General features: G+C 29.0%; 7 protein-coding genes across 8 annotated transcripts; 2 read left to right on the forward strand and 5 right to left on the reverse strand.

Moving 5' to 3' along the window:
• Nucleotides 1–74: 74 nt before the first annotated feature.
• Nucleotides 75–7218, reverse strand: Smurf (SMAD specific E3 ubiquitin protein ligase). Of its 2 annotated transcripts, XM_035083738.1 has the most exons (9): nt 6656–7218; nt 5933–5971; nt 5749–5857; nt 5540–5673; nt 4961–5225; nt 4422–4876; nt 2351–3799; nt 2066–2257; nt 75–2004 (listed from the first exon to the last, which is right to left on the reverse strand). In XM_035083738.1, exons 1-8 carry the CDS (start codon nt 6708–6710, stop codon nt 2070–2072), a joined length of 2694 nt encoding a protein of 897 aa, XP_034939629.1. In that variant the 5' UTR covers nt 6711–7218; the 3' UTR covers nt 75–2004; nt 2066–2069. The 2 variants fall into 2 exon arrangements, with proteins under 2 accessions (XP_034939629.1, XP_034939628.1); XM_035083737.1 differs by having other exon boundaries at nt 75–2257.
• Nucleotides 7219–7842: 624 nt separating this feature from the next.
• mRpS9 (mitochondrial ribosomal protein S9) lies at nt 7843–10724 on the forward strand. Its single transcript, XM_035083765.1, has 11 exons — nt 7843–8372; nt 8641–8770; nt 8871–8974; nt 9043–9216; nt 9292–9377; nt 9472–9547; nt 9653–9778; nt 9897–9939; nt 10032–10150; nt 10225–10390; nt 10507–10724. The coding sequence occupies exons 1-11, from the start codon at nt 8268–8270 to the stop codon at nt 10596–10598; spliced, it is 1221 nt and encodes a 406-aa protein (XP_034939656.1). The 5' UTR covers nt 7843–8267; the 3' UTR covers nt 10599–10724.
• Nucleotides 10619–13273, reverse strand: ArgRS-m (arginyl-tRNA synthetase, mitochondrial). Its single transcript, XM_035083762.1, has 5 exons — nt 12981–13273; nt 11475–12645; nt 11256–11383; nt 10943–11166; nt 10619–10865 (listed from the first exon to the last, which is right to left on the reverse strand). The coding sequence occupies exons 1-5, from the start codon at nt 13014–13016 to the stop codon at nt 10715–10717; spliced, it is 1710 nt and encodes a 569-aa protein (XP_034939653.1). The 5' UTR covers nt 13017–13273; the 3' UTR covers nt 10619–10714.
• Nucleotides 13226–14586, forward strand: Polr2M (RNA polymerase II subunit M). Its single transcript, XM_035083768.1, has 4 exons — nt 13226–13429; nt 13502–13742; nt 13911–14237; nt 14321–14586. Exons 1-4 carry the CDS (start codon nt 13290–13292, stop codon nt 14501–14503), a joined length of 891 nt encoding a protein of 296 aa, XP_034939659.1. The 5' UTR covers nt 13226–13289; the 3' UTR covers nt 14504–14586.
• On the reverse strand, nt 14584–16495 carry RpL13A (ribosomal protein L13A). Its single transcript, XM_035083769.1, has 6 exons — nt 16408–16495; nt 15640–15770; nt 15325–15434; nt 15118–15263; nt 14782–14904; nt 14584–14712 (listed from the first exon to the last, which is right to left on the reverse strand). Exons 1-6 carry the CDS (start codon nt 16426–16428, stop codon nt 14629–14631), a joined length of 615 nt encoding a protein of 204 aa, XP_034939660.1. The 5' UTR covers nt 16429–16495; the 3' UTR covers nt 14584–14628.
• Nucleotides 16496–16749: 254 nt separating this feature from the next.
• SNRPG (small nuclear ribonucleoprotein G) lies at nt 16750–18337 on the reverse strand. The gene is made up of 4 exons (XM_035083770.1): nt 17808–18337; nt 17484–17506; nt 17187–17311; nt 16750–17104 (listed from the first exon to the last, which is right to left on the reverse strand). Exons 1-4 carry the CDS (start codon nt 17837–17839, stop codon nt 17054–17056), a joined length of 231 nt encoding a protein of 76 aa, XP_034939661.1. The 5' UTR covers nt 17840–18337; the 3' UTR covers nt 16750–17053.
• A 129-nt stretch (nt 18338–18466) lies between these two features.
• LOC118067164 (antifreeze protein Maxi-like) lies at nt 18467–21569 on the reverse strand. Its single transcript, XM_035083766.1, has 2 exons — nt 21417–21569; nt 18467–19567 (listed from the first exon to the last, which is right to left on the reverse strand). Exon 2 carries the CDS (start codon nt 19541–19543, stop codon nt 18548–18550), a length of 996 nt encoding a protein of 331 aa, XP_034939657.1. The 5' UTR covers nt 19544–19567; nt 21417–21569; the 3' UTR covers nt 18467–18547.
• Nucleotides 21570–22522: the final 953 nt, after the last annotated feature.

Genomic DNA, 22522 nt, shown 5'->3' on the forward strand with positions numbered 1-22522 from the left:
TGCAAATTGATTAATTTTCAAACATTGAATGAATTAAGGGATCTATAAAGTAATGATTAATGAAACGACAGTAATTATATTCAAAAAGTTCTATAGCTTTGGACAGTTTATTAAAATATACATTTCATCCAAAATATAAAAGGAACAGTATGTTTGGTATATGTATGAAGAGTGTTTTTTGATGAAGCTAATTATCGCTGAAAAATGATAGTAATGGTGACACAACTTGCAGAAAAGATAGTGATCATTTAATAAATCTAATGCAATAATTCTAATTTATAATAGAGTAACAGTTATAGCAATTATCATTGTTTACACATATAAGAATGGTTCTAATGGTGCGTCAAAAAAATAATAATAGATAATAATCTAATCATGTTGTGCGCATAAGCTGAGCCATGTATAAAAAAAGAAAAGTTCATAATTATATATTATTAGCTGAATAAGAAAAATTTGAAAAAATGCTGCTTTTTGTATCAACTGTTCATAATATTTTGCATGGCTTTACTTTTCTATTATAAATTTTTATACCAACATGATGATATCTTTTTATAAATAAAAAATTTTGGCAGTTAACGGCAATTGACAACAAACTTTAATATTATTTACATTACTTCTTGACTGATTGTAATTTAACAATCTGATATAAAACTTTAAATGCCTGAAAATTCATCCAATAAAATAGTACAATTTTCAAATATTTCTTATTTTTTTCTAATATTTAATTTCAAATATAAATTCAGTGACTAATTTTAAATAGTTGCCAAAATTGTTTCTGTTAAAGGCACTATCAATTATTCAACGCCTTTAGAGATTTCGCTCTCTCGTATTGATTTCATTATTCGTTTTTAATTTCACTAATTCGATGATAACAATTATGATATGTTATTGAAATAATTATGCTACTGTAGTAAATATAAATAAGTGCACGTTTTTTTTGTTATAACAGTAAAAAAGAATTAAATTTAAAAAATAAAATGTTTAACCAGTGATCGCTGTCGTAGTTATAATTATTATCAATTTTAGAATTGAATGTAATTAATTCATTGTGTTCATACTTAAGACAAAATACTTGATATAATTAAAAATTTTATTTTTCAGCTTAATTAAACTATTGCTCTATATTCCATCGACTGGAATCATTTTTTTATTTTAAATACAACTTATAGAGAAAATTACGACTAAGATATAATAATATACCTATGGTGTTTTTTTAGTACTTTTTTTCCCTAATTTTTTATTCATTTATATATTCCTTCATTTAGTTATGCTCAAACCTCTTTTACCTCCCCAAAATTGGAACCATGTTTGTTGTTATCTTGGTCACCTTATGATTAAATTTCAATATTTCTGAGCTTCAATAAATTATTTACATCCTATTAAATATATACCCTTCAATTGCACACATTTTGTGTCGAAGAACAGAAAGGGTTATTATTTAATCAAATTTTTTTTTATAAATGTACACAATATAAACGTTTTCCTTCATATATCACGCGAATTTTTACAATTTAGGGCTTTATTTATATTACTGACTCATTTTTTCTTCATCTAGATAAAATTTTATATACTACAAACATTTACTCGAATAACCAGTAAATAATTGGGACATTAAATTTTCAATTATTCTTAGAAATTGATATGTTTTTCTAGCAATAAAAACTAGTAATTTTTCAAGCCCTAAGTAATAACCTTGAATATATGAGCTGCGAAAATATCTTGAAACCAAAATTTTGGTTTCTTTTATAATAACTATGATTTTCATGATATGACAATCGGTTGTTGCTACTTAATGAATTTTTCTCGATATATCTTTTAAATTTAGAATATACAAGCAACTAGGCCGATAGTTACAGCTATATCACGAAGTCAATATAATATATTATATATCGAACTTGTATTAGCCAAGTGACTGCTTAATAAGTCTCATGACAAATGTTTATTCATTACTAAATTTTATTTCTTCTCTTCAACGTTTTTTAATATATTCCGATGCATTTGGATCTACAGAAGAATAAATCGAAGTCAAATAAAACGTAATCTTAGCTAACCGAATGACACTTACTAATTTATTCAACAGCGAATCCACAAGTCTCTTCAACTGCTTGTGTCAGTTTATCTAACATTTTTTGATAGCAAGGATAGCTTTGAGGAATATCTATTCTATTGAAGCATGTGTGAGCTTTCGGCAAATTTTCACTAGGCGCGTCGACTGCATGAATTGTAAATAGACGTGGTCCAGCTGCACCTGTTGACCCTTTTGATAATAAAGTAGTTTATGATTAGATTTACTGAAGTGATAGAAATTAAAATAAATAGAAAAAAAAATCGTTACGTAACAATTATTTACCTTGTAAAGCCTTAAATCCTTGCAATGGAACTCGAGAACTACCAGTAACAAATTGAAGCAGTCGTGCTCGCATTTCTTCACCATATGATTCAACAATTTGCCAAAACCACTTAACTACAGGTGTATCTGGGGTACAATGTTTTAGTCTTGTATGCATTTTCCAGTCATTAATATCAATGGTACCCAGTCCACCAATTACCAATTCTAATTCACGCTCATCAAAAGGCCTCAATAATTGAGGAGGAATCAATTCATGGAACCCCTTTTGAAGAGCTAAAAATTGTTGTTCAATACCACGCATAAACCGATAGTTAACATAGAGTTTAACATATTCTCTTTTATTCTCTTCTGTCACAGAAACATCTTTACCACCAGGTTTCAATTCATGATTCCTTAAAACTCCGAAACTACTATGCTCAACAGAAAACGTTGCATCTATTACTCCGTCTATGCTATTTTCTAGTATCCACGTTAGACTTCTATGCAGTTCAGGATCTACTCCTTCAATATCACTTAGAGTAATTCCTTTATTCAATAGCATTTTATAAAAAGGCATAGTAAATCCACCATCAATATGATGCCCATGAAAAACAGCTATGCCGATTATTCTACCAGCAAAATGGAAGTATGAAAGATGTTCTGGATTAATACCAGAATCAGGATTTATCTGAAGAGTATAATTGTCATCCCTAGAATATTGAAATAGTCCATATTGTGGATTTAACATTTCATGAGAAAGTAAATATAACCATTCTCTAGCAACTCCCCCATAATCTAAACCTTCCTCTCCTCTAAACTTAACCATCAGTCTCTTGCGCATGTCTTTAGGTCTCATTTTCATAATTATTCTGTATGATTCCTCGAATATTTCGTTTCTCGATACTTCCAGTCGACAATGACCGCTTTGAGGTTGCAAAGCATTCAACTCTGCCCTCAAGCACTTAAGCTTAGCTACAAGATCACGTTTATATTTAGGCAATAATTCACTCTCCATTAACTCCTTTGGTAGGTCCGAAACCGTTTGTACAGTTGCAAGGGTTGTATTTTCTTCTGTTAATGTATTATTATTTGTGTTGCATGTTCTATTAGCCGGACTTGAATTAGTTGTAATCGCTGGTGTTGTCTCATTAGAAACGTCATTCCTTGGCGTACCTGTATTTCCGGACGATTGATTGTTCGTGGTACTGATATTATGTCTCTTAAGATAGTTGTTAATGATCTGAGTCGAAAGTCTAGGATCAGTGAATTGTGTAGTCCTGTTATTGTGATCAACAAAGTATACACGACCACTTGAAGTTTGTCGCATTTCCCATCCACTTGGCAAAGGTCCTAACTCGTTTGCTATTTCGTTAGCTGGCAAATCTCGTGGAATTCTAGGATCGTGCCATGTTGAAGCACCACTTGCTACATGATAGAAATAAACTTGTCCTTGTTGCGTTTGTCGCATTTCTAAAACAAAGAATTATTAAAAGATTAATATTCAATTAATCTTTTAATAAGAATATTAGAAATCAATTTCGATAACTAAGAAGATCAGAATGAATAATCACTAGTGATCAATAGTCTATTGAAAATCAATCTTCTTTAAAGTTTAAATTAGAATGAATGACATACATTCGTGTTCAATTAAGAAAACAACTTTTTAATATGCATAAATTACAATCACGGTTCAAGTGTGAAATTTACATGAGATGTTTGTTCAATTTTAAAAAATAAACAATAAGTTACTAACTATAGACAAAGATTTTATAAATAAAAGATTTTGTAAATAAAATACTTTTATTGCGTAGAATTTTCGTCATTTTTTTAAAAACAATTTTGGTTTTGATAATTGAGCACTCGAAAAATACAATAGTGTGATTATTAAAGATAGAGCAATATGTTATTATGTAATAAAAAAAAACTAGTTTGCACAGTGGCTGAACATAATTTATGCGGTTTCTTATGAGTGAAGATTTAACTATCTACAAGTTAAAAATGAAATCTACTAATTTTCAATCTTTACTAGAAATTTGTTAATCAAAAATTTAAATATTTTTAGAAGGTAGAAATTTTATTGTTTATTGCTTACCGTAACCACGCGGTAGATCCAAGGGTTGATTATCATTTCTTCGTTCTCCGACAGGTAAAGCATTGTTTCGACTTCGATTTGAACGGCCCGGTCTTCTTAATTGTCCATTATTTTGATTTCTATCGACTCTACCGTTAATGCTCTGATTAGCATTTTGTTCATCATTATTCCTAGATATTCTTCGATCTCTTCCAGCTGAAGGTGGAGTAGTGCTTCGCGCATTTTGCTGATTTTGATTTTGAGTAGGAGTATTTCTTGGTGTATTTTGTGTTGAACTATCTCTACTGGATGTTCTACTAGGTGTTCCATCATTATACCATGTCTCTTGTGTTCTATTATGTGGTGAGCTCTCTGGCTGAGTGTTGGAGGGTGATCCACTGCTACTTGGAGACGTTGGTTCTGAATTAGGCAAGGCAGGAGGTTCAGGTGTTGTTGGTATAATGCCATTGTTTGGCCTAAAAGAGAATATTTATTGCACGAAATAAAGTAACAAAAAAAATTGAAATTTGAATGATTTGAAAAGTAGGTCAATAACTTACCGAGAAGTCGGACGGATCCATTGAGTTGTTCTCGTATAATGATTTACGTAATAGAGTCGACCACTTTGAGTTCTTCTTTCTTCCCAGCCATCGGGTAAATCATTAGGACAACTTAAATCTCCGAGTACATCTACTACTGCATTATGGCCTACTGTATTACTCACTGCTCCATTATGCCCATCTCGTGACAATAAAGACACTACTATTTGACCTTTAATTACATCTGTGTCATCCGTGTGTGCTTTACAAAGATCCAAACGTTGATCTAAACAGTATGAGATTATTTTTTGTTATCATTTCAAAAACAAAACAATGAATCATGTTTACTATTTTCGTATAAGGTAAACAAATCAATAGATAACTAAAACAAAACATCGTCTAAATTACTGCTTTCAAATTGACCATTCAAAAATCGTTTAAAATAATCAATGAAACTTGTAAAATTATCATAAAGACGAAATTTTAGAACTCAATTTCAAGGTAGAAATTATTGATGCCAATTTAAACTTGTAGAAATAATATATTGTAGTAATTTATTGATCTGCCTATTATCCACTTAATTAAATGTAAAATCCTTACATCCTGTATTTTTAAGCCTCTGAATTGTATTGGACAATATTCTAACGCATCCGAGGAATCCACCACCTTGTTTTTTATGAATTTTTCTATGATTCCACACGGAGATAGTAATTCCATCGTTTTTTCCAATGTATCTAGAATAAAATGTCATTTGATTTTAACAACTGTTAATTAAGTATTTACGAATTTTATGTAAATATTATGCTCACAGATCATAATGCTGATTCCATTTGGGATCTAAAGTTGCTTTGCAAGTATCTGTACTAAAACATTGACCAGAACCGTCCACAGTAATTTTAGCGAATGGATCTGGAAGGCCTGAAAAACATAATAATCATTTAATAAAATAATCTTGAAACAAAATGAATGATGGTAAAAATTCCAAATACTTACGAAATAAGTCTTTCCTAGCTAAATTTCGAGCACACAGAACTGTAATAAATAAATTCATTTAACATTTATAAATGGTTATTAAATGTTTTTATTACATTCTAATAAATTGAATCTCTCTACGATTAGATTTAAAATAAAAATAAACAAGTATTATACAAAATATATTCTATTGAAGTAATTCATTTTTTTCTTTGAAGCTTAGATTAAGTAAGACTATAAAATTAAATAGAAGTTAATGAATTCATGCTCCCAGAATGAGATCAAATTAGCTTTGTTTTCTTTTTTTTCCGCATCTATGAAATCAACTAATTCAGCTAAACGTCTTCTGTTTTTACATATTAAATTTGAAAACATGAACGGTAGACTTTTTGACAGGGACTCTTTGGTCATAACCAAAGAATGACGATAAATGCATGTAAAAGAAAGATACAGTCTAGCCAATCGAGATTTTCAATTGAACATATCATCAACCAGTTCCCGACTAGAAGATGATGTCTACAGAATCTGATGATTTGAAGTATTATTAGCGTCAAAAGTGGACAGTTAGAATAATTATCTGATGAAGAAATCATAATAAAAGATAAATTGTGGGGTAAAATAAAGCAGTTGGATGCATAGTTTTTGATGCATTTAGGATAAAACAACTTTCACAGTCTACTCAAAGGCACTCTATTCAACGAATTGTTACCTCTTCCTGTTGCCCTTTCCCTCTAATAAACTTACTTGTAAGACGTATTTTAGTTGCTCCGTTCCTCCTGCTACCGCCGGGATTCGACATTGTTTACACACATTTAACACTTTGAACTAAGAATCGGCATTTTTTAAAATGGTAAATAGAACTGCAAACCCGTTGATGAGCTGCAGATTTACACACGCGCAACGAAATTCTCGGATAATTTACTTTCGAGAGCTGTCGATTCACATATTTTTCTCGACAATCGAATATAGAAGAGTCGATAACTCGATATAATCTCCAACAGACGGCGCTGTAGAGCGCATTAATTAGTTCTTTATGCTTATCTCTTATCTCCACTCACTGTTAAAACATATCCGTAAATAAAATATTCAATGCATATTTAGGCATGTAGAAAATTTAGTAAAAATATAAAAAATTGACAATTTCTATTGCTCACTTTCCAAATTTTTATATTATACATTTTCATGTATTTTAAATGACAAGTATCACAATTAATATAAAAAAGATTCGCGATGTAATATACTGTAACATTGACACTGCACTATATACCACCATTACATACTTGAGCTGCCATTCGTTGCATGTTGAACTATTAAACGTCATTGGTAGAAAGAGTGATGGCATAGAACTGGGCTGTATACATACGTGCCTGTGTCATGTTATTGTATACATTAGAAGCATACCTAAACAGTAACTTTTAAATCATTCTGTGTGTAAAGGATAGACGCTTTCTTCTTTTGTTTATATTCTAACCTGGTCGATTTACGATGATTTCAGATAGCTTTCAAGGATGCAAAAACATTTTTATTGGATTAAAAAAAGAATATTTGTCTATACATTTATGAATTTTTTATAATAAAATAAAATGAGTAGAAAATGTACAGGTGCAGAATGACATGTAGGCATGACTGGAACAATTGTTTGTTTCCGAATCTCGAATAGATTTACCTGTTATGTCAGACGCACTCTATCATAATCACAGTATTATTTTTGGAAAAATAATCAATTGTATATTTCCGAAGGACTTTCTATTAATCATGAAAGAAATTATTTTACGTCTCCAAACTTTTTTTCAGGTCATAATTAGTACTTTTATATGTAGTACTTGGTATATACAGTAGGGCCTCGGTAATCCGAAGAGGCAAAACAAAAACAAGACCCTTTCTGGATTATCGAGGCGTCTGGATTATAGTATGCCATATTTAATGGCAATAAAACACATGTTTAACCTAAGTTTTACAAAATATGTATGTACCTACATAATTAAAAGTAACCATACATAAGATAAACAGTAAGTAAGTCCGGATTACCGAGGCCCTACTGTAATTGAGAATTTTGGAGTTTTTCCAATTCAGCTTAATCCTCAAATATTCTCGATTGGAGAATCAAAGAATACCATCTGGGTGCCAGTCTTGAGCGCTGCTTTTCATAGCACATGATTTTGTGTAGTCTGTGGTTAAAAGAGCATATTTTATCCAATCAGTGCATAGTTCGAAAAGGATGAGTGTCATGCGGTATTTCCTTTAATAGGAGCACGCATGATTCAGAGAATGTTTGTTATTTAAAGTATTAATGATTTTTTAGTTTGTCAACAATAGCTAATATTTGATAAATATTCTCATATAAATAACGCAAACAATGATGTTTCGTATGTCTTATACAATATTACGCCAACATTTCAATGGTAAAAAATTCGATATTTTAGCTAGAACATCTTCAAATAGTTCATCTGTTAAACAACAGGTAATTAAAATTATGTTTTTAGTTTAATATATATCCATATTTATCTTTAAGAGAAACTATCAAGTTTTTATTGAATGATTTGATAACTAGAACTCATAGAAAAAAAGTAACCTCTTCTCAAATTTAATAATTTTTTACGAAATTGGATTAATTGTCATTAACAAACGTAAAGTCAGTAATACTGATCGGTACATCATTGACATTCGAAGTAATAATTGTTTTTGGTTGATTAACACTCCATAATTATTTTGATGTTTTTGTTTTTTAGCAACATGTAGTTCCTCCAAATGGGTTGACTCAAGATATGATAACTGTTATAACTGAAGCTAATGAGAAAAAACCTAAACAAAAAATGAGCAATGCTATGAAAGCTTATTTAAAACGTGCTCAGGAATACGGTTTGTACAATGATTCTTCCTTGTAATCAAAAAATTACAAACCCAGTAATTTACCACTGTTATAATTTGAAAATACGTAGAAAATATATTATATTTTTAGATGAATTTATGAAACGTGAAAATGAAGAATATTTGATAGGAAAAAGACATTTGGCTAATATGATGGGAGAAGATCCAAATACGTTTACACAAGAAGATATCAACGTAAATAATCGATTTTATATCTATTATATTCTAATATTTGATCGATATTTGATTTTTATAAATTTCAGAATGCTATAGAATATCTATTCCCATCTGGTTTATATGCTAAAGCTGCACGTCCTATAATGGATGCACCTGAGAGAATTTTTCCACCAAAAAAAGCTGCGCAATTCGATCACACAGGTCGGCCATACCATTCTCTATTTTATACTATGAAACCTAATTTTTATTCGGTTCTTTATGTAAGTATGTGATACAGTAGATTTACACATTGTCAATATTATAATTTTTATCTCAATAAATTTGACTTTTTGCAGGATATTGTTGAAAAATTAGAAACTTTAAATCAATATCAGGACCAGCAACTTCGAAACGGTATTTTACCAAATGAGAAAAGTAAATTGTGAGCATTGCATTTATAATTTTTTATATTTTCAACTGAAAAAAATCTAGGGTTTCGATATATTTTTAGTTTATTAATGAACTCATTCTTTTAGCGACACATTTGGATCCGATTGGTTAACGCAACCTATTCTAGAGACTAAATTTTTAGAACCTCTAAAAGAAAAAGATGTAAGTAAAATCCTGTAATTTTGAGAATCTCTTTTAGAGAATAATTGATAATTTTATATTCATAAGCATTCATTGATTAAAATAGATGTTTCAATTTCATTTTAGTATGAAATGTTTATTGCGGCTTTGCAAAGATTGATTGATCATCCTTATTCGTCAAATGTCAGTAATTTTATAATGGAATACAGATTAAAAAAAAGTAATTTCAAGGATACATTAGTTATTCCTCCGGTAAGTTTTCATCAATAACGTTAATATAATTGGATTTGCAAAAAAACGTAGTTGAAAGAGACCGTAGTTCACTATAGCTTTTGTATCATACAGTATCATTCTATATTTATTATTTTAGTTGGAATATGATAGTACGGGACGTCCATTTGTAGAAGTCAAATGTAAGTTTATATATTATGACATTTACGAACAAACTCATTAATGTTGAATATAGCCAATATGTAATACGTTAATAAAAATATTCATATTTTAGGGGCTCAAAAATTTTTAACAACTGGAAGTGTGAAAGTTTTGGGTAATGGATCAGGACAATTCAAAATTGGTGATGGAAAAGATATTACATTTTTCAAACGTAAACAACATCGAGAACAAGTAAGTTTTTATTTCAATTCTATATTATGGTTTTTTTCAAATATTTTGTAATGACTTTTAAATTATTGTTACAGATAATATTTCCTCTAATTTTCACTGGAATGGAAAATAGTGTAGATGTTGAAGTATCTTTTGATACTGCAGGTGGTGATTCAGGATATGCATCTCTGATTCGCTGGGGTATTGCTTGGGCTTTACGAAGCTTTGTTGAACCAAAAATGATTGAAAAAATGAGAATTGGTACGAAAGTATTTTAATGATAATTCCCAAGTTGTTAATGTTCAACTTTTTTAAATTAATTTTATTGTGAATACTGCATATTAACCGTGAAGTTAAAAAAAATTTCATTATTTTAGCTGGATTATTAACACGAGATTGGAGAAAGCGAGAAAGGAAAAAGCCTGGTAAAGAAGGTAAACGACGTGGATTTACGTGGAGAAAACGTTAAAATAACATTTATGATTTTTATCGTAATGTAACGTAATTTACTATATAAATTAAAATTTATAAAATTCGTAAAAATGTTTTACATTTCTAAATAATTATGATAAATAAATGGAGATGTTACATCTTATTTAGAGGTGTTAAACAGAGTAATTTCATTCCTGTATTTAAAATATTCTTTGCCACTTGAAATAGCAAAAGACGCTGTGTTGCAATGTCCTCTGGTTGATCTTTTACACGCAGTTGTTCCAAAGCTTTGTTTGTTATATGACTACAAAAAATGATAGAATATATAAATTCAGCTATTAAAAAACATAATTATAAATTTTACTAATCGACCAATACTACCTTAAATGAAAGAGATATTTGGCTAAATAACAAGCCTCCAATGTTTCAAAAGAAAATAAAATTATATCATCGAATTTACATATTAATGAAATTAATTCATCTATAATAGGTTCTTCCAATACGGAAGGATTACATTCTTTTCTCAAATGAACTCCACAATTTTCTTTCAAATTATGTAATCGACAGTGAGTATACTGTAGTTTAATTCCAGTCTCTCCTTTCATCTAAATCACAGAATTTTTCAATTATTATTTACTTTTAAATTTTTTATCTTAAACATAGCCAATAATAAGTATAAAAATATACTATTTACATCTAGTGCCACATCCCAACTAAATTTATAATCACGTTGACGACGTTGCTTTAATTCATAAATTATTATTGCAGATAATCCTAAAATATCTGAACTATTATCATTCATATCTGGAATTACTTTAGTTTCTGAAACATTACATAAATAAAAACATAATAAATAGATTTTTTTGCAGTTTATTAGTATTTATGAAGTAGATATTTTTTGTATTCAACTCACTAGATGAGTCTAATTGTTTTTTCTTTAATATGTTGTTTGCTTCATCTAGAAGATCAGTTAAAAATATACCTGTCCCTTGTCTAGTACTCATGCCATAGATTTTTCCAAATTTTATATGTTGAAGTTTATTTACCCATGGAATCTTCATTCTTTGTAAAATTTCAAAAAGGCAGTTAAAGTGATCATGTTGTGAATTATCAACCACATATAACATTTTATCAAAATTATATTTATTAGCCCTATCAATTGCAGCAGCAATGTCTCTGTATAAGTACAAAGTTGATCCATCACTTTTAAATATTGGGATTATTCTTTCTCCTATTTCAACTACTTGTCGTCTTTCCCCATCTTTTTTTAAAACACCGGATTTTTTAATCAATTCAATTGTTTGTGGAGAATTTTTCAAAGAATAGTTTGACTCCCAATGATATTCATCAAACTTAACTCCAAGTCGCTTGTAAATTTGCTCTAATTGTGGTATGGTATATTTTTTAAATAAATTCCATTGCTCTAAAAAATTAGTGTCTCCGTGTTCTGTTTTACTGAAAATTTTTCGAGCTTGCTCCTGAATACTTGGATCAGCCTCTAATAATTTATTGGCATGTACATAAGCACGGTACAATTCTTGTAAAGGATTTATTTTCAAATTTTTAAGATCGATGTTTAGAGCATCACTTCCCAATTGCAATAATCCTAATTGCGTTCCCCAATCACCTAAATAATTTAATTTAATGACATTGTTGTTTAAATAACTATGTATATTTGCAATGTAATTCCCAATTATTGTTGATCGTAAATGACCAATATGAAAAGGTTTTGCTATATTTGGTGAACTGAATTCTACAATAACTTTCTCAACTTCAGAACTTAATGACGGCGGAGAAACAGATGATATATTCGATTCTAAAATTTCTTTTACCAAGTTACTTCTATCCATGATAATAGAGAGAGTATGAATATTATTTTTTTCTTTAATGCAGACATCTTTTATCAAATTGTTTGACTCCTCTTTCAAAGATGCTGGTTGAAATGATTTTATATTTTCAACTTTGACATCAAATGATCTGGTTTTAAGAGGTAATTCGAAAGAAAATACTTTTCTTTTAATATCAAAATGAAAGTAGAGATGTGAAAATACAGCTGACTTTGGGATGTTAAAAGTTGCAGTGACCTATAATAAAAAATAATTATAATAATTTTTATAATTAATATAAATAATTAAAAAATAATCAAATAGCTAATTCATTCAGTTATGATACTTAATCAATAGGAGTTAAAGAAATTAAACCATGATCTAAATTTTGTTTACAAAAAGAATGCTCAGAATACCTTTCGTTTATGTTTAAAATGCGAATAGCATTGTATACTTGACTATATTTGTATTCCAATATAAGAAATAATTTACTTTGTTTTGGAGTTAATTATTTAATACAAAAATTTCGTCTGATATTTTTAAGTTATCTTAGACAAATTGATGTGATATAAAATCAAAATGAAAATAAATACCTTTTTTTGAATTAAACATCTAATTCGATTGCTCATTTTTACGTAAATTTAGACAAGTTTTGTTGTAATAATTGTTATGAATCAATTGTCATAGAAAGAACAAATTTAATAAGTTTTTTATCTTTCTTTTCCTGTTAACATTTTCTTGAAGCAGAAAAAGGATAAAAGACACATGGTACTCATGGAAGCTACCATCATAAAATCAAAGATACACTTGAATATAGGTATAAAAATAACAGCCAATAGTCGTAATGATCATCGCGACATCTGCTTCATTTTGGAACGCAGTTCATATCTATTCATTAAAAAATGTGCGCAAACATTTCACAATTAACAATAGATACAAAAATTAATACAAGAAACAATGATGGTCCTGTTAATTTGAACAATAAAAGTTTAATAGAATTACAAGATCTTTTAGAACGGCAAGATGCCATTTTAAAAAACAAGTAAGTTCAACTATAATATTTATCATTTTGAATGACATCATGGTAAACACTTCTAATTATTTCTGTGTACAGAAAATTTCTCAAATTATTGCCAGATAAAGGCGAAAAAATACTCACATTTCGTACTAAAATTGAGAATGAAATACATCTTCGCAATGAAATTATTCGATCGAACGAGCTTATGTCGGCCCTTAATATTTCAGCAGATAAACATGTCGTAGAAGAATTAGAATGGAAAAGAAATTTTCATAATCATTTAACTTCAAATGATGTAGAAAATGATGAAACAGATGTATTAAAAATTTTGTCAGAGGTAAGTACCTATTGGATTGAATGACAATTTAGAAATTAAATCAATGACATGTGATGTAATCTAGAGAAAGACGTCTTATATAAATTTATGTTTATATACGTATCTAAACAAATAATATACATGTATTCTGGTAGAAATATTCTTATATTTACGTAGTAATATAAATAGTCTGCAGGTCTGGGTAATTGTAAGAAAGAAAAAAATGATACTTCAATAAAGTTACGCGAAAACACTAGCTCTACAGAGACATTATCAGAGGAAGAGAGTTCAAAATATCCCGAATGTACGAGAAAACTGATAAAAAAAACAACAAATGAAAACCAAAGTCCTTCAAAAAAAGAACCATTCAAACCACATAAATCAATTAAAAGTGGAAGTAAGAACAAAAAAAATGATCCAGGAATTAATCAAACATCTAATTCAAGTATAGCCATCAAATTCTTAGACTTGAATGAGTCTATAAAAGTAGAAGAAGAATATAATGAAAAAATCCAGGTAAAATTATATTATGAATGCACATCTTTGCTTTATTATATCCTGTAATTGGGATGTACTCATATTGTTACTTTGAAAATTAGGAAATTAAAATAAAGCATGCCATCGAACGGCTTAGTGCAAGTAATGCTGTACATACACTAGAAGTATTAACTGATGCAAGAACTGATGATAATGATTTATGTTCATCAAATCAAGAGGTTGAATCAACAGAAAATATATCTGAAGATGAGCAAGATTTTGAACACGAAAACGATGATGATTAGAAAATTTTTTAATATAAATCTAATGTATAAAAAGAGATAATTGTTAATATAAGATATATTTTATTGTATAAAATAAATCATTTCAATATAGAAATTTGAATTTTATTAATCCATACGATACATTTTTAGTTATATCCATAATCATTGATGATTTTAGTATATGGAGCAGTAATCTTAGCCACTTTTTCTCCAGCTTGTTTTGTAAGTTTCTACAACAAAAATTATTTATTAATTATCATAAAAATTAGCAAAAGTATCAAATGAATATTTGTACATACCTTAAGTTTATCTCGTTTTTGTATTCCCATGATAGTCTTGACTTTACGCTTATTTTCTAGAACCCGTACAACGGATTTATACTTCCATCCAACTTCATGAGACAAGCGACCCACATGACAGTACTGAAATACACAAAAATATTATAAATAATTCTTGGAATTCATTCTATTCAAATATTTATTATACTTGATTATTATCAGTTAAATATTGTCACCATTTTACTCAAAGAGTAATATCAGACGCAAATTACCATACCATCATGTAAAATGTTAATTTTTAAGTTTCATAATTAATAATAAATGTAAAAGTGTATTTTATGGGCTTTTTAGTATTACCTTCCTTCCGGGTTTTAAGCAGATAATTTTCATAGCCCCCGGAACAACAACACTCTTTCTGCGGTCGTATGGAGGAGGACATCCTTCGTACACCTTAAGTCTTCGTAACGCCTCCTTACCACGTTTAGTTTTGTGTGGAATCATGCCTGTATAAAACAGTATGTACTTCTATTCAGAATATTCTTGTTATTTTATTATAATATTCACCTCTCACAGTTTTCCATAGAATTTTACTAGGTGCCCGGAAATGGAAAGGTCCACGTGCTGGGTTGACATTACATCTCTTTCGGAGAAATGACATAAACTTCAATTTATTTCTGAAAAATGAATGTAGTAATGATGTAGAATATAAAATTATAAATAATAAATTATTTTGAAAATTGAGATAATTATCATTTAAAAAAACTTAATCATAGCATTCATATAATGTAGGTAAGTTTGTATATAATCATTTTTTAATTGAATAAAATGTACTTTGAAAATTTTTAATAGCAAATAACTAATTAAATATTGGAATTATACCTGAAAAAATTTCCAGAGATGTTTAATTGTTCACATCGTATAACAATTACTCGATTTCCTTGGAGAATTGTTTTCGCTACTACAGCCGCTAAGCGACCGAGTAAGTGGCCACGGCCGTCTATTAAAATCGGCTGAAAATTTATGAAAAAAATAAAACTATTATATGTGCACAGATAAATTTATTTATATTATAAATATGAAAACAAAAAAAGATTGTTACCCAGGATTACTTTCAAATTAAAATCTTGACATAATTATAAGTAAAAATTCAATTGTTTGTTATAAATTATACTGTTTTTATGAACAAAATATTAAAAAATGACTGAAAAAAATTTTAAGTAGAAAATGCATAAGATTACTCAACAGAGATCATGTAGTATTGTGTATAGTACAAGACGAAAATTGTAGAAATATGACGAACAAACACCGCGTCTAACCTCAATTTACTAACGATTATGAATTTTCATATTTTTCAGTTAATTGAGATCAAAATTTCTGTTAAACTTGAAATCATAGAATTGATAGTGAATATTACAATATTATTATAATAACAATACTAATTATGACAATACTTTAATTTACGAGAAAAAATGAATTCTCGAAACACGTGGAATACCAACATATTATTATTAACACAGAATTGTCAACGAATTAGTTTGTTTTGGGTATTAACAATTTATGAAAAAAAATTATAAATTCATATATCAATCACCAAATATCTCTCCAATGGTGCAAATACTCTTAAAATATTAATATCAAGTAGCATACCTTTTCACTGAAGCCCGTCATAATTGTCCGTCGCCGGAAAAGAGGGACGACAATAGTTGGTTCCAATAAATACACTATGATTATGAAAACGTTGAGATGGGCAATATAATACTTCAATTCAATTCGATATGAGGATGCGCCACCAGTGACTAAATTACAAACTATTTCTTTTTTTTTCATTTGATTATTTTTAAATTGTTTTTAGTTATTGAAAAAATTAATATGTTATACTGATATTTTATTAATTTTAAAAAAAATTAATTGATCAAGTCAAAGTAATATATTAATAAATTCGATTCCAATAAATCAAGTAATAATCATGAAGAGAAATACTTGAGATAATTTAGATGAGTAATAAAGTATTTTTATTAGTTTAATGAACTTATTGATTTTTCATCTCTCATAAGTTTTAGGTAAAAAAAATTACCATCTTCATACTCTACAATTTCTTGACTGCAAACTATAATTTATCAAACATTTTTCTTATTGACAGAATGCACAGAAATAACTGAGGTTTGACTACAATAATGAAATAAAAAAATAGAGTAAAACCTGTAAAGACTTTTTACAATGTAAGCTTATGCATGGTTGAATTAGATGACATTTGATTCTTAATTAATTTATTAACTCAATTATTTGGTAGCAGTTAGGTTCGATCCAATGCTTCAAACATTATAACGCTATTTCCTCTTATTACCTGAAAGAATGAAAGTTTAAACTAGACCATTTTTATTTTTATTAACTTAACAGAAAACTTTCTAGTATTAAATTTAACTTACCACCATGCCAATGTTATTTTTGGAACCATCTTTACATTCCTCAATACTTTCATCTATTACCATGTTCATGAAAGGATCGAATCCTCGGAGTATGCCAATCACATGCCTTCCTCCGTTCAATTTTACTAAAGATAGATTATTTTTTCATTATTTTAATTATTGGAGCATAAATTTTTTGAAGTTATATTAAATTTACTTGCGAATTGGATTTTTAAAAAATTGGAGTAAAATAACCATTATTCTTAGCCTAAAATTTACTACATGCAAAGAAAATATAGTTTTTATAATAATACTTACAGGATAATTTTTTATCCATATACCTGAAACAAAAGAATAGAAATTAATTTAATGAAAAATATATTATTCATATTCTTATTATGTTATGATAGTCTAAACACTGTAACAATGCTCCAAAAAATAAAAATTCTCAACAGAGATTATTCAGAATGTGGATTTTATTATTAAGAGACTTTTTGTTTAATACTGTCAAAAGAAAACAAAAAATAATTACTGAAAATTAAAAAAGATATTTTAAAATGAATCAGTTCACCGGTGTTTGTATACATATCTTTAGTGAATTATTGAGCATAAACAGAACCTCTAAATGATGGAAATACTCACTTTTTCAATTCAGGTAAATGTGCTTTACTCATGATGAAGATATTTTCAATTAAAAGATAAAGTAAGAATTTATTTTATAAATTTTAATTGACAACGTCAATAGTTTAGGTTATGTTTTGTAGCAAAAGTGAAAAATTTTCACACCAAGTATCGTGTACACTTGTTTGAAAGAAAACTATACTACAGAGAACTCCAAAAAGACTTGATTTGGATTGTTAAAATTGTTAGTACATACTTTGACAACGTGATGTCTCTACTAGTTTACTTTTGATGGGCTGACCAATTTCCCATTCAAAGACGTTCATCAAAGCTATGAAGCTATCAAATGGCTTGTTAATTAAATTTAATTATTAGGTTTTCATTATTTTATATTGTATTATTAGATATTTACAAAGATATTATTCAGATTATTTTTAAAATACAATAATCAAGCTAACATAAGACATTTTCGGAGCAAAAAAGGAAAGATTTTAACATTTTATCTTACAAAGATATTTTTTTTACACCTATCTTCCAGTTAGGTCAACAATTAAAATAAAGTACACAAAACTCAAATTTTTAGTATCATTAATAAAATTTCTTTGAATTTAAATTGTTTCAGTGAATCTGAAATATAATTTATTATTTCTCTTTAAAAATATATTATAAGAAAATAGGTATAAAATGATTCACGGAGATGTTTTATTAATTTTAATAAAATCCTTTACAAAAAGTTTACATTAAACAAATTATTTGTACATTCAATAATATCCTTTGTAGTCGTAGTTGTCATTGTAGGCATAATCACCATGAGCATGGTTGACAGCGTTTTGTTGAGGAATATAAGCTTCATCAGAATGATCATCAGCATAGTTGACTGCTTGGAAGCTTGCTCCATGGTTTGGTTCTTCAGCACTGTCAACTACAAGAGCAGCGTGAGGACCATCTTCTTCTTCAGCAACAGTTGGAAGTGGAGCAGAAGTTGCAGCGCTTTCGGAGGCATGAGCAGCAGCAGCGGCAGCATTATTTTGAGCTAATTGAGCAGCAGCAGCAGCTTTATCAGATGCTGATTGAGTAGCAGCAAAGTCAATACGAGCTGCAGCAAGTTGTTCATCGATAGTTTGGGCACGTGCTTTAGCTTGACCCAACATCGTGGTTTGAGCAGCGAGTTCAGCAGCAGCTTCAGCAGCTGCTTGTGCAGCATGATCAGAAGTGGCTTGAGCAGCATTCAATGCAGCTGTGATAACTTGAACTTGATGCATAGCTTGTTGAGCAGCATTTCTTGCTGCAGCAGCAGCTCGTGAAGCTTGTTGAAGTTGCATTTTCTCACCATCAACAGCAACATGAGCATCTCGTGATTGTTGTTCCAATCCAGAAAGGATAATTTGTTTTCCAGCAAGAGCCGCAGCTGCCGTAGCAGCAGATTGAGCCGCAGCTTGAGCTAAAGTATTCTTGGCAGTGTAGGCTGCTTGCTTGGCAGCAGAGTGTTGGTTAGCTACTTGAGTACGTGCTTGATCAGCAGCACCGCGAGCGATCGAGACTAATCCACCTCCTACGCTGAAACCTGTCTTGTGATGTCCATGAGAAGAAGGTGCTGGATAACTGTCTAATCTTGGAGCTATTGCAGTATGTAAAAGTCCTAATGAGGCATCATCATAGACAAATCCTCTAGTCTTTCGAGCATCTTTAGGAGATTGTCCAGCTGGGCTTGATGCAGCAAAACTCACGCACACCACAAGAATTAGAAGAATATTCATTTTTGAGATTTCTTATGGCAAATTCTGCAACAAAAAAAATATAAATATACACTAATTTAATATAAATAAATTAGAATCAAATCAAATTTAAAATAAAATTAATCTAATGAATTGATGTGATTTAGAAATCAAAAAGACCTGTCATGCCGGAAGAGTTTCACAGAATCTTCAGCAAATTTCTCTAAAAAAGGCGACAACCGCATGATCAATCATCTGAAACCCATGTTCGAAGTAGATTCAATCTGTTGAGCGACAAAAATCAATTATGCCAAAAGAGAGATGTTTCCGTAATCGATTTAAATGATAAGTAAGTAACATTGTTTTACTTTTACACCATCGTAATATTCACGAATATCACTCGTTATTCGTGACCGATTTGTGAGAGTTTTTTTTCTGAATTGTTATCGAGACTCTGTAAGCGTTGAAAGCAAACCTAGTCATGCGTAATTGGTATCATGTTCATGATCCTGACGCAATATCTATGAGAAAGGGGGAGCGGTTGATTACTTGTTTAGAATTTTGTGGTATAAGTAATCGACATTGAATATTCAAGAATTGAAGTCCACTTTCATTTGTTTAATTGCCTGAACGTCCCTTCATTTATCAAATTTTTTTCAACTCAATAATAATCAATAGTTGCATAATATTGACTTTTATCCTTGAAAGCTTTTTATGATCATTTATACATTTTCAAGTAACCATTTCTATAATTTTTTATAAAAATTTTTTTAATGTTTAAATATTTTTTAATCATAGAAATATCTTATTGTGATAACTATCACTACTTATCTGAAAAAATAAATTGAAAAACGAATGAACTCATTTATAAGAACAAAGACCTTTAATTTAAATGTAATACCAATAGTTTAAGGATTATTGAGAACTACTTAGAGTCGATTGATCTTGTCTTCGACCACGCCCGGACAATTTTTATGATATAATGGAACTGCAACAATTGTGGGAGTCACTGCTTTAGGTCCATTCTAAGCCATTCTAAGTGACAGTATGAGCACTCTAGCTGGCGTTCATTTATCGCCCCAAGTACGTAACTCGTGCTGATCGTGACTATATCCTTTATTTGCAGGCGAAACTTATCTTTATCTTTACCCATATCCTATAAACAAGCCCACGGTTTGCTGACACGTTTATTCGAACGCATATGTACATTTGCAATTCTCGTTTCGTTGCGCTCTAAAAGCGTCTACAGCGAGAGTAAATGGTCAACTTAATTTTTTTTTAATTCCATGATATATAACATAAACGGCCGAGCTTGTAATATCTATTTATATTCAATGTAGTGGAAAAAATATCATAAACACTTCTCGTATTTGTGTTAACGAAACGCCTGAAGGATTGATATCGACCTTCATCACCAACAATTTATTAAAAATATGTTGAAAGGAGTAGAAGAGAAAATAGCCATAAAATTCAAGTTAATAATAAAAAAAAAATGTGTAGAAATTATGTAGGTAATTGGATTATGATGGAATGTCTTTACAGTTTGCAATAATTATTAAGTAACAACATTTTTCTATCTATTCCTGAAAACAAGAAAAAAGTTAAAGAATTTCAATTAAAAATTCTGTTTTTCTGAATTAAATTGATTGAAACTTGGAAAAACTTGATTTCATATCAAGTTTAGCTCATTAATTAAAACAAATTTTAGTTAGAAATATTTCAATGTTTGATTTAGTAATTTATAGTTGGACAAATTCAATTTGTTCGCAAGTTAAATTTATTCACATGATGGTTCTACTTAGAAGTTACGAATAATTGATTGTAAACTATCAATGATGATGAAAAAAGTGTTTAATAAAAATAGTAAAGCATTAGAAAATAAAAGTTGGGATATTAAAAAAAAGGCACTACTCACCAATTATTATTTATTAAAACTCGTTCTGGCAGACGTAATAAGAGAATAGACGTCTGTCCTTTCTCGTGAAGCAAACAACTATGAACTGATAGGTAACTTGTTATGCCTTAGAGCTTTTATAGTCTCGTTGGTCCAGTTCGGCATTATAAGGAATCTACGGAAGAGATTGTTCATGGACCTCTATTTTTTATTTTATTAAGATCAATTATTATTAAATAATCAATAATTAATATTTCCAATATTTTCTTTACGTTTATCATATTTCCAATTAATAACATTGCATCCAATTAATTTGTAATAGGATAAATGATGATTTGCAATCATATTATCTAATAAGTTTACTACTAAAATTTGTATCAAAACAAAAATATTATTCACTTTAATAGAAAGCGAAAGGAAAATGAAGATTAAAAGCACATAAAACATACAAAAGACCATTTTTATCTAGTCATCAATCCATGAAAATTCCAATTAATTCGATGACCGAAATCTCTTTTATATTTGACTATTATTTTTACCTGTAAAAAATAAAAAAAAATTATTTAAATAAAAAGTTAGTTGTCATCATTAAATAATAATAGAAAAATCATAATCAGAATTGATTGAAATTTGTTATGTATTTAGAGTAGAATGAAATGTTATTCGAGTGTAAAGTAAAATGTAACTTAAAGTTCTGAGCGATTGTTTGATACTAATTCTAAGACTTTTACTTTCTTTTGTAAAAAAAAAATCAAAATAGTGAAAATAGTATTGATCACACTAAGATAAGTTATGATTCAAACGATTAAACTATTCAAATGCACGACTTTGTAAGGATTAATATTAATCAGTATGAATCATGTCTTGATTAAATTGTATAATCTATAAAGTTCTGTTTATTAAGATTACTTTCACACGGTTCTTATTAGACATATAAGATAATAATACAAAACTTATTCTTATTACGAGTATAAGGTATTTGTTTAATCTCGAAGGAAATAGAGTTACCTTATACACTATTAATTACATCAAAGTTCATTGTATTCCATACCTGGTCATTATTCATTTAAAGTTCTTCTTCTGGTGTTGGTCTTACAAAAATAATTAAATATTTCGCACCTAAATAT

Source organism: Chelonus insularis, unplaced genomic scaffold (genome assembly GCF_013357705.1).
Source record: "Chelonus insularis isolate UGA/USDA-ARS -01 unplaced genomic scaffold, ASM1335770v1 contig_369_pilon, whole genome shotgun sequence".
NCBI lineage: Eukaryota > Metazoa > Arthropoda > Insecta > Hymenoptera > Braconidae > Chelonus > Chelonus insularis.

What these genes read in the sequence shown, in the direction of transcription:
- LOC118067164 (XM_035083766.1), bottom strand. Translation starts at nt 19,543, where the DNA reads ATGAATATTCTTCTAATTCTTGTGGTGTGCGTGAGTTTTGCTGCATCA.
- Smurf (XM_035083738.1), bottom strand. Translation starts at nt 6,710, where the DNA reads ATGTCGAATCCCGGCGGTAGCAGGAGGAACGGAGCAACTAAAATACGT. An exon ending in GGATCTACCGCGTGGTTACG is followed by an intron (nt 3,800 to 4,421) that starts GTAAGCAATAAA and finishes TCTTTGTTTTAG; the next exon opens with AAATGCGACAAACGCAACAA. An exon ending in AGGATTTAAGGCTTTACAAG is followed by an intron (nt 2,258 to 2,350) that starts GTAAATAATTGT and finishes TATTATCAAAAG; the next exon opens with GGTCAACAGGTGCAGCTGGA.
- RpL13A (XM_035083769.1), bottom strand. Translation starts at nt 16,428, where the DNA reads ATGACGGGCTTCAGTGAAAAG. An exon ending in TGACGGGCTTCAGTGAAAAG is followed by an intron (nt 15,771 to 16,407) that starts GTATGCTACTTG and finishes ATAAATTTTCAG; the next exon opens with CCGATTTTAATAGACGGCCG. An exon ending in GCTTAAAACCCGGAAGGAAG is followed by an intron (nt 14,905 to 15,117) that starts GTAATACTAAAA and finishes TGTGTATTTCAG; the next exon opens with TACTGTCATGTGGGTCGCTT.
- SNRPG (XM_035083770.1), bottom strand. Translation starts at nt 17,839, where the DNA reads ATGAGTAAAGCACATTTACCTGAATTGAAAAA. An exon ending in TATGGATAAAAAATTATCCT is followed by an intron (nt 17,312 to 17,483) that starts GTAAGTATTATT and finishes ATCTATCTTTAG; the next exon opens with TAAAATTGAACGGAGGAAGG. An exon ending in AAAATAACATTGGCATGGTG is followed by an intron (nt 17,105 to 17,186) that starts GTAAGTTAAATT and finishes TCATTCTTTCAG; the next exon opens with GTAATAAGAGGAAATAGCGT.
- ArgRS-m (XM_035083762.1), bottom strand. Translation starts at nt 13,016, where the DNA reads ATGAGCAATCGAATTAGATGTTTAATTCAAAAAAAG. An exon ending in GATGTTTAATTCAAAAAAAG is followed by an intron (nt 12,646 to 12,980) that starts GTATTTATTTTC and finishes TTTTTATTATAG; the next exon opens with GTCACTGCAACTTTTAACAT. An exon ending in AAATATCTCTTTCATTTAAG is followed by an intron (nt 10,866 to 10,942) that starts GTAGTATTGGTC and finishes CATTTTTTGTAG; the next exon opens with TCATATAACAAACAAAGCTT.
- Polr2M (XM_035083768.1), top strand. Translation starts at nt 13,290, where the DNA reads ATGTGCGCAAACATTTCACAATTAACAATAGATACAAAAATTAATACA. An exon ending in GATGCCATTTTAAAAAACAA is followed by an intron (nt 13,430 to 13,501) that starts GTAAGTTCAACT and finishes TTCTGTGTACAG; the next exon opens with AAAATTTCTCAAATTATTGC. An exon ending in TATTAAAAATTTTGTCAGAG is followed by an intron (nt 13,743 to 13,910) that starts GTAAGTACCTAT and finishes TAATATAAATAG; the next exon opens with TCTGCAGGTCTGGGTAATTG.
- mRpS9 (XM_035083765.1), top strand. Translation starts at nt 8,268, where the DNA reads ATGATGTTTCGTATGTCTTATACAATATTACGCCAACATTTCAATGGT. An exon ending in AAAACGTGCTCAGGAATACG is followed by an intron (nt 8,771 to 8,870) that starts GTTTGTACAATG and finishes TTATATTTTTAG; the next exon opens with ATGAATTTATGAAACGTGAA. An exon ending in ATTTTTATTCGGTTCTTTAT is followed by an intron (nt 9,217 to 9,291) that starts GTAAGTATGTGA and finishes GACTTTTTGCAG; the next exon opens with GATATTGTTGAAAAATTAGA.